General features: G+C 45.6%; 2 protein-coding genes across 2 annotated transcripts; one reads left to right on the top strand and one right to left on the bottom strand.

Moving 5' to 3' along the window:
* Positions 1-215: 215 nt before the first annotated feature.
* On the top strand, positions 216-5,102 carry LOC310718167 (PDZ and LIM domain protein 7-like). The gene is made up of 9 exons (XM_083526748.1): positions 216-314; positions 408-510; positions 810-961; positions 3,139-3,178; positions 3,690-3,709; positions 3,807-3,842; positions 4,065-4,234; positions 4,337-4,379; positions 4,465-5,102. Exons 2-9 carry the CDS (start codon positions 412-414, stop codon positions 4,562-4,564), a joined length of 660 nt encoding a protein of 219 aa, XP_083382874.1. The 5' UTR covers positions 216-314; positions 408-411; the 3' UTR covers positions 4,565-5,102.
* Positions 5,103-5,450: 348 nt separating this feature from the next.
* Positions 5,451-7,989, bottom strand: ostf1 (osteoclast stimulating factor 1). The gene is made up of 10 exons (XM_083526749.1): positions 7,816-7,989; positions 7,094-7,140; positions 6,940-6,990; positions 6,777-6,840; positions 6,520-6,573; positions 6,306-6,413; positions 6,171-6,220; positions 5,968-6,046; positions 5,769-5,867; positions 5,451-5,682 (listed from the first exon to the last, which is right to left on the bottom strand). The coding sequence occupies exons 1-10, from the start codon at positions 7,847-7,849 to the stop codon at positions 5,624-5,626; spliced, it is 645 nt and encodes a 214-aa protein (XP_083382875.1). The 5' UTR covers positions 7,850-7,989; the 3' UTR covers positions 5,451-5,623.
* Positions 7,990-9,401: the final 1,412 nt, after the last annotated feature.

Genomic DNA, 9,401 nt, shown 5'->3' with positions numbered 1-9,401 from the left:
CACTTCTTAAAATATCAGTGGGTAAATTAACCCCAACACACACACACACACACACACACACACACACACACACACACACACACACACACCCCTTCCCTTGCTGTGTGATGTAAGTATATTACAGCCTCTGTGTTCCTCAGCTGTCTGGTGGAGGATCAGCTATCTCTCAATCACACACACACACACACACACACACACACACCCCTCCCCTTGCTGTGTGATGTAAGTATATTACAGCCTCTGTGTTCCTTAGCTGTCTGGTGGAGGATCAGCTATCTCTCAACCACACACATACACACACTTTCTCTCAGCAGGTAACGCTCCATTCACTATTTTATTGCATGGGTCAACGTTCACTGCTGTGGTTTGTCAGTGTGTGTGTGTGTCTTTGTGTGTGTTTTGATCAGCACCATGTGTGACGTGTACACAGTGGAGTTAAACGCTCCTGGACCCTGGGGTTTCAGACTACAGGGTGGAAAAGACTTCAGCATGCCGCTCACCATTTCACGAGTGAGACACACGCATACACATACACACATATACACGCATGCATCCACAAATGTGTGTTGATTGTCCATATTTTTTCGCTGCACTGTACTTGTATCTCTCTCTCTGTACATGTATCAGTTACAGGTTAATACACACACTCTGACATCACACACTCTTCTGGTCCTCTTTGGTATGAATGTAATTCCCATGATGTCATTTTGCCAAAGGCTGTTGAAAAGTGCTTCATGATTGATTTTCCAGCCCACTGTGTGTGTGTGTGTGTGTGTGTGTGTGTGTGTGTGTGTGTGTGTGTGTTGCAGCTGACAGACAATGGTAAAGCAGCTAAAGCAGGTGTTGCTGTTGGTGATGCCGTCATCTCTATAGGAGACCTCAAAACTGAGGACCTGAATCATCTGGAGGCTCAGAGCAAGGTCAAGGAATGTAACAGCAACCTGAAACTCACACTGCAGAGGTACACACACACACACACACACACACACACACACACACACACACACACACTCTGAGTGATTTGCTTTCAGATAGGTGAATAACTGATACTCATTTTCAATGTGATGGTCAGTGGCGCTTTTTAGACACAGGCCTTGGAGAGGTTGAGACATCTGTAACTGAAGGGACTGCAAGTGCAAGAAAACCAGGTTGAGAGAAGGTCATCAGGTGTAAGTAAAGGTCTGTTCAGGTGTAAGAAGGTGTGATTAGGTGGAGGTGTGGTTAGATGTAAGTGGAAGTGTGGTCAGGTGGAGGTGTGGTCAGGTAAAAGTGTGGTCAGGTGGAGGTGTGCTTAGATGTAAGTGGAAGTGTGGTCAGGTGGAGGTGTGCTTAGATGTAAGTGGAAGTGTGGTCAGGTGGAGGTGTGGTCAGGTAAAAGTGTGGTCAGGTGGAGGTGTGGTTAGTTGTAATTGGGAGTGTGGTCAGGTGGAGGTGTGGTTAGATGTAAGTGGAAGTGTGGTCTGGTGGAGGTGTGGTCAGGTGGAAGTGTGGTTAGATGTAAGTGGAGGTGTGGTCAGGTGGAAGTGTGGTGAGGTGGAGGTGTGGTCTGGTGGAGGTGTGGTCAGGTAAAAGTGTGGTCAGGTGGAAGTGTGGTTAGATGTAAGTGGAAGTGTGGTCTGGTGGAGGTGTGCTTAGATGTAAGTGAAAGTGGGGTCAGGTGGAGGTGCGGTCAGGTAAAAGTGTGGTCAGGTGGGAGTGTAGTTAGATGTAAGTGGAAGTGTGGTCTGGTAAAGGTGTGGTTAGATGTAAGTGGAAGTGTGGTCTGGTGGAGGTGTGGTCAGGTAAAAGTGTGGTCAGGTGGTAGTGTGGTTAGATGTAAGTGGGAGTGTGGTCAGGTAAAAGTGTGGTCAGTGGAGGTGTGGTTAGATGTAAGTGGGAGTGTGGTCAGGCGGAGGTCTAGTCAGGTGGAGGTGTAATCAGCTAAATGTGTGGTCAGGTGGAGGTGTGGTTAGATGTAAGTGGGAGTGTGGTCAGGTGGAGGTGTATTCAGCTAAAAGTGTGGTCAGGTGGAGGTGTGGTTAGATGAAAGTGGAAGTGTGGTCAGATGGAGGTGTGGTTAGATGTAAGTGGAAGTGTGGTCTGGTGGAGGTGTGGCCAGGTAAAAGTGTGGTCAGGTGGAAGTGTGGTTAGATGTAAGTGGAGTTGTGGTCAGGTGGAGGTGTGGTCAGGTGGAGGTGTGGTCTGGTGGAAGTGTGGTCTGGTGGAGGTGTGGTCAGGTAAAAGTGTGGTCAGGTGGGAGTGTGGTTAGATGTAAGTGGAAGTGTGGTCAAGTGGAGGTGTGGTTAGATGCAAGTGGAAGTGTGGTCTGGTGGAGGTGTGGTCAGGTAAAAGTGTGGTCAGGTGGAAGTGTGGTTAGATGTAAGTGGAAGTGTGGTCTGGTGGAGGTGTGGTCAGGTAAAAGTGTGGTCAGGTGAAAGTGTGGTTAGATGTAAGTGAAAGTGTGGTCAGGTAGAGTTCTGGTCAGGTAAAAGTGTGGTCTGGTGGAGGTGTGGTTAGATGTAAGTGGAAGTGTGGTCTGGTGGAGGTGTGGTCAGGTAAAAGTGTGGTCAGGTGGAAGTGTGGTTAGATGTAAGTGGAAGTGTGGTCTAGTGGAGGTGTGGTCAGATGTAAGTGGAAGTGTGGTCTGGTGGAGGTGTGGTCAGGTAAAAGTGTGGTCAGGTGGAAGTGTGGTTAGATGTAAGTGAAAGTGTGGTCAGGTGGAGGTGTGGTCAGGTAAAAGTGTGGTCTGGTGGAGGTGTGGTTAGATGTAAGTGGAAGTGTGGTCTGGTGGAGGTGTGGTCAGGTAAAAGTGTGGTCAGGTGGAAGTGTGGTTAGATGTAAGTGGAAGTGTGATCAGGTGGAGGTGTGATCAGGTGTGGTCAGGTGGAGGTGTGGTCAGATGAAGCTCCTCCCAGCAGGCTGTGATTTGTTATTTAATAATGATAAGTAAATAAATCAGACAGATACATTACAATATTTTATTATTAGAACAAATTCTTCTGTGTCAGCAGCAACCGAACCATCTGTTACTGACTCTCTGACATGTGACATATGAAATAAAGACCACACTCTGTAACACATCCACACTCGCTCTCAGGTCCTCATTAGTCTGCTTAGTAACGGCTCTGACTGTGTTCATGATGTTTTGTGTTTTTACAGAGCTGCCAGTGTTCCCAAACCTGCTGCAGCACCCAGTCAGGTACCATCACACACCTACACACACCGCAGGACATGTACACATGGGTCTGTGTGGAGGACGAATGTAATCACAGGAATAGGAGTATTTTACCATTTTGTCATAGTGGGGACATTTGGCTGATGATTAATTGAAAACCTGTGTTTTTTCATTAAAAACTCTCAAAAAAATCCTTTATTTCCTACATTAAGCCTTTTGTCAGTGGAAGGTCCTCACTAAGATAGTATGAAATATGTGTGTGTGTGTGACAATGTATTTATAGAACAGGGTAAAACTATATGTCCTCTGGTTTGGTGTGGGTGTGTGTGTGTGTGTGAGGGAAATTAAGCAGTAGGTTTCTCAGAGCAGCATTACTGGGCAGGAGAAACGAAGCTCTGATTACGCACACATGTTTTACTATCTTTGTGAGGACATTTTATTTATTTCTGTTTAACATTGAATATATACATTTGTATGTGGTATTCATGATGATGATGATGATGATGATCATTGTCCCTCTTTTTCTATTCCACAGACAATCACAGTTACAACGAAGTTAGTATCGTGTGTGTGTGTGTGTGTGTTAGTAAATGTAAGCAATACTGCTCCCAAGTTAACAATGTGTGTGTGTGTGTGTGTGTGTGTCCTGCAGCTCTCTTGCTACAGTTATTGGGCCTCCAGTGCGCAGGTAAGTGAAAGATAAAATACCTCCTTCACAATTCCTGTAAATGGTCTCTCACACACTCTTCTCTATTCTGGGCCACGGGGAAGTGCCTGTTCTGTTCCTGAACACGACTGATGTTCACGAGTCACAACTGCAGCTCACAGCGTGATTCACTACAAATAATATCACACTGTAACAAAACTCTCCATTCCACAACATTGTGTGTGTGTGTGTGTGTGTGTGTAGGGTGATCCGTAAGCCCATCATACAGACAGATATCGGGTTCTACCACGAGTCATCTCATGCTGATGCGAGCAGGAAACGCATCATGGAGGACACCGAGGACTGGAGACCCAGAACAGGGACGTCTCAGTCACGCTCATTCCACATCCTCGCCCAGATCACTGGCACAGACGGTGTGTGTGTGTGTGAGGAGGATTCCCTTGAGTGGGGTTGCAGTGTGTTTAAAAAAGGAGGGATTTAAATGTGTGTGTGTGTGTGTGTGTGTTTCTCTGCAGACTTGCCAGAGGAGAACAAGAATTTGAACAAGAATGCAGTGAAGTAAGTACTAAGCCTTGCACAATTCTGTACATACAGTGATAAGCTCCTCCCCCACTCCCCCTCTCTCTATTTGTGTGATGAATAGAGAGATGAAGAAGATTGAAGTTGGGCCGCAGTATCATAAACTGAGAAACTGGCACCATGGAGTTTCTGCCCGAACCCTCAACGTACTCAGTCTCATCTAATGTGTGTCTAAATGTGTATGTGTGTGTGTGTGTGTGTGTGGACTGGGTGATGTGGTTTTAAGGCTGAGCAGGTTGGAGCTATGAGGCGTGAAGATCACAGACGGTGTGTGTGTGTGTGTGTGTGTGTGTTTGCGGCTCATGTAGGGGAATGAAATGATGTTCTGGATTTGTGAGCAGCAGAAGGTTTCCCACTAGAAACTGGAGCTTTAACGTTGTGTTTGCAGGCAGGAGATTTGAGTTGTAGTTAAGCACAGATTTGGTGATCGCTAGTTAGCGTGGTGTTTTATCGCTCTACTACATGAAGCTCTGAAAATGTACATGAGATCTGCATGTTTACTGAAACCACCTTATTGCCCAGCATGACTATTCACACTAGTGCCTTAAAGTTAGGATTTAGCCTGGTGTGTGTGTGTGTGTGTGTGTGTGTTTGTGTAAATATATAAATATAAAGAATAGATATTTCTGGGTGATAGTCATTAAAGTGTCAGTGATTAGTTTTGTTTTAGCTTCTGCTGATAAAAATCTTCTTTCAAAAGGATTTCAAGCCTCTGATTTCTTTCCTTTTGTTTTCCTTGATGAGAAAATAAACTCATTCACCCCCACCCCCACCTCCACCTCCACGTTTACGTCTACCTCCACCTCTACCTTACCCTCCACGTTTATGTTCACCTATACCTCCACATCCACCTTCACTCTCTCCTCACACACACACACACACACACACACACACACACTTCCCTAATAACATCATTTTCCACACATTTAATATCAGACACTGACTGATTCATTCCTCCATATGAAGGATAAATCCTACCTAATTTTAAATTCTAAAATCACACACACACACACACACACACACACACACACACACACACACACACACACACACGTGTCAAGTGTTTTATTAGCATAGTTATTAAAGCTTCAAAATCAAAACAACAAAGAAAACCTCACAATCTCTGTTAGTATAAAATAATTCACACACACACACACACACACACACACACACACACACACACAGTATTTGGTGATGGAATGTTATTAAGGCTTCTTTTAGACTCAGTCAGAATCTTCATCATCCAGATACTCCTCAGCATTGCTGTGCGTGCGTGTGATCACTGCAACACACACAATAAGTTCAGTGTGTTTATTTGTGTGTGTGTGTGTGTGTGTGTGTGTGTGTGTGTGTGTGTTAGAGCCTCACCGCTGCCCTGTTTCCTTTTCAGCAGAGATGAACACTGAGCGTTGGTGGCCATCTGCAGAGCCGTCTTCTTCTCATTATTCAACACATCTGTCCTCGCATCTGCACACACACATTACAGTTACTCAGACAATGAGTGCTGTAGCTCCACTGTGTGTGTGTGTGTGTGTGTGTGTGTGTGTGTGTGTGTGTGTGCACATACTCTTGTTTAGAAGCATCTCCACTATGTCTGAATATCCTTTCCAGGCTGCAGCATGCAGAGCCGTGTCTCCCAGTTTATTCTGCAATCACACACACACACACACACACACACACACACACACACACACACACAGTTCAATACAGTTAAAGAGATTAATAACTCTTAGTTTAATAAGAAACATTATTTTTATTATTATTATTCACCTGCTGATTAATCTCACAGTTCGGCTGGGAAAGTAGCAGCTCCACCACATCTATACACACACACACACACACACACATCAGTTATAAATACATTACAGGGCACACGTGCGTGTGTGTGTGTGTGTGTGTATATACCTCTGTGTCCCCCGTGACAGCCCCAGTATAGAGCCGTGTTTCCAGCTTTATCCAGTCCATTGATGCCAACCTTATTGTCCAAACACTCCCTGAGCCAGCTCAGATTCCCTACACACACACACACACACACACACACACACACACACACACACACACACGTCAAATGGGCTGTGCTGCAGGTGTGTAAAGGCATTTCAGCACTGTGATGTCACACCTCTCTTGGCCGCCTCATGCATTGGATTGTCAATAGACTCTGCCTGTTCAGCCACTGTAACACACACACACACACACACACACACACACACACACACACACACACGGTTAACCACGGTGCCTCTATGAAAATTGGATTGTAATAATCAGTATCTAAACATCTCTCTCTTCACTCAATCCTGACATGATGGAGCTCAACGTGTGTGTGTGTGTGTGTGTGTGTGTGTGTGTGTGTGTGTGTGTGTGTGTGTGTCTTACCATAATTACTGGGAATAAGACCAGTTCTCCCTCTGCATGTTCCCTTCCACCAGTTACTGTCACTCTACACACACAAGAGAAACACACATTACATGCTGCCTGATGTTTGTGTGTGTGTGTGTGTGTGTGTGTGTGTGTGTGTGTGTGTGTGTGTGTGTCTTACGGTGTCTGAAATGTATAAGATGTCTCCCTCCTCAAAGTAAAGCTCATCAGGCTGCAACACACACACACACACACACACACACACACACACACACACACACGGTCAAACATCACAAACTGACACAAAGTTTCATGTTATATTTCATTTAACTCACCGTCCGAGGATCAAATGTAAACATCGCCCGGAACACCTTCACCTGACCTGTAAACACACACACGCACACACACACACACAGTGTGGAACATATTAAATCACAGCTGCTTTCTTTGACACCTCTATAAGACCTCAGCTGAGCATGCTCAAGCATGTTACCTATCTCTCTCTCTCTCTCTCTCTCTCTCTCTCTCTCTCTCTCTCTCTCTCACACACACACACACACACACACACACCTGACTTGACTTGACACACACACACACACTGCCATCTGGTGGCTCAGGCACATTACCTCCACCATACACAGTGTCATTTTAACTGTCTATATTGTTATTGCTATATTGCTACAGACAGACAGACACACACACACACACACACACACACACACACACACACACACACACACACACACACAGTTCCCAGATGATTGCGTGTGTGTGTGTTCCTGTCTGGCTCGGAGTCAGTTGTACAGATCCCGGAAGTGAGTGCTGAGTGAGATTACAGTGAGATCTCATTACTGTATAGAGTAGTGATGGTGATGGTGGTGAATGTGATGGTGAAGATGATTTACAATAATAATACACAGCAGTGTGGACACTTGTTTCCGGTGTGTAATCACTGTAGTGTGTGTTACAGAACTCCTCCCTGAGCCTCACATCAACACTATAAGAACAGAAAGCGAACCGGAAGGGACAGACGCGGGACAGACGCGGGGACACTCACCTGGCTTGGCGGGTTTGGGTGGAGGTTTGGACATCCTGCCTCACTGCAGATCCTGAACACTTTTCTAAAGTTTGGCGGAATCGCAGCACTGGGCGCAGCCAGCAATGAGGAAGCGAACAATGCGGAAGTGCCTCCGTGCGCATGCGTGACTTCCCTGCGCCGCGCGCGTTCATGGTGTCGCTGCTGTTGAACGCCATCTGTTGTGCGCATGCGTGTAATTTCCTCGTTCCCGGTGTGTGCGTGCAGCTCGGTGTATCCTAGATTTACAACAAACACAAACACACACACCTGGAGCAGGAGGTCCACCAGTCCACCTGCACCCATCCGACCCCCTCTCTGAGGCTACACAAATCCAGACACATTTAAAAACAGCGTTTTAATCTAAAACGTTTCCTATCCACACTTACGCTTTCACTCGTTTCCCAAAAGTCCCTCATCCACACTGAAACATCTCATAACGCTCACGTCCCTGCACCTGTGCTGCACACCAGCACAACGAGAAACGCTTCGACCGCATCGTCTCTGTCTGCCGTTTACTGTCTGTCTCTTCAAAACCTCTCAGTATCGACTTCAAATGCGTTGTCTTTTTCAAAAGCCTCTGTTTTCACACAGTTCACGCTCAGATTTCAAATCTGCCCACTTTGTAAAGTGTTTTTAAAAAGCTACACTTTCTTTGACCAAAAAACACATAGACGGAAGGCCAAAACAGAGAATGTGTTTTCAAATAAAAGTGCATTAGTGTGAACTCTGCCTGAGGAAGTGCTGAAGAACACTGACTTCAGCAGAACCTGAGCTCCACTAAACTCTGTTCCCCTTCCAACACCTGCTGCTGAGCTCTGATTGGTCAGAAGCTGTTCATCAACTGCCAAACTCATGTTTATATTACTCTACTTATTCTAACACACACACACACACACACACACACACACACTGCCTTCTTGAGATGAAATTGTCTGCAAGTGTGTGTTTTACAAATTGTGTTATTAGCAGAATGCGGTAACATTAATTACTCTGTTCTGCAGGTTCAGTAATGGTGCAGATGTGTGTGATGATCGTTCCACTGAACACACAAACCAGTAAGATCCCACATTCTACTCTCCAACTCCCAGCAGTCATCACAGCCTCCAAACATGACCAGTACACACATCATCATCACCATCTTTACCATCATCATCACCATCACCCCCATCATCACCATCATTATCACCATCATCACCCAAACCCTAACCCATCATGATCATGATCACCATCATCATCTTCATAACTCTGTACAATAATGTGATCACTCATCTTATAGTGAAGGTCGTGTTTGAGGACCTGGGCTGAGGTTCTGAGCTCGTCAGCGTTGTTACTGTGCTCATGTTCTCACCTGATCCTCACTATTTCTTCTACATTTGTTTTTTTCTGCCTTGAAGTCTTTTGTGGTTTGTACCTGCATCTGCATTTTTCTGAGTCATGGTTACAGGACAGAACCTTAAGGAGATCTCTGCTAGGATTTAGGACACACCTCAGATTCCAAAAGTTCTAACAGCTTCTCTCTCAGTGTCTTTTAGCAGTGAGGTGTCAGTGGAGCATGCTAATTTCAT

The sequence above is a fragment of the Silurus aristotelis genome (genome assembly GCF_946808225.1).
Source record: "Silurus aristotelis genome assembly, chromosome: 23".
NCBI lineage: Eukaryota > Metazoa > Chordata > Actinopteri > Siluriformes > Siluridae > Silurus > Silurus aristotelis.
This window is presented reverse-complemented; position numbering and strand designations above follow the sequence as displayed.

Excerpts from the sequence above, each read along its gene's own strand:
- LOC310718167 (XM_083526748.1), top strand. The coding sequence starts at position 412 with ATGTGTGACGTGTACACAGTGGAGTTAAACGCTCCTGGACCCTGGGGT. Across the intron at positions 511-809 it reads TGCCGCTCACCATTTCACGA|CTGACAGACAATGGTAAAGC; the intron begins GTGAGACACACG and ends TGTGTGTTGCAG. Across the intron at positions 4,380-4,464 it reads TTGAACAAGAATGCAGTGAA|AGAGATGAAGAAGATTGAAG; the intron begins GTAAGTACTAAG and ends TGTGATGAATAG.
- ostf1 (XM_083526749.1), bottom strand. The coding sequence starts at position 7,849 with ATGTCCAAACCTCCACCCAAACCCGCCAAGCCAG. Across the intron at positions 6,221-6,305 it reads CTGTCACGGGGGACACAGAG|ATGTGGTGGAGCTGCTACTT; the intron begins GTATATACACAC and ends GTGTGTGTATAG. Across the intron at positions 5,868-5,967 it reads GGAGATGCTTCTAAACAAGA|ATGCGAGGACAGATGTGTTG; the intron begins GTATGTGCACAC and ends GTGTGTGTGCAG.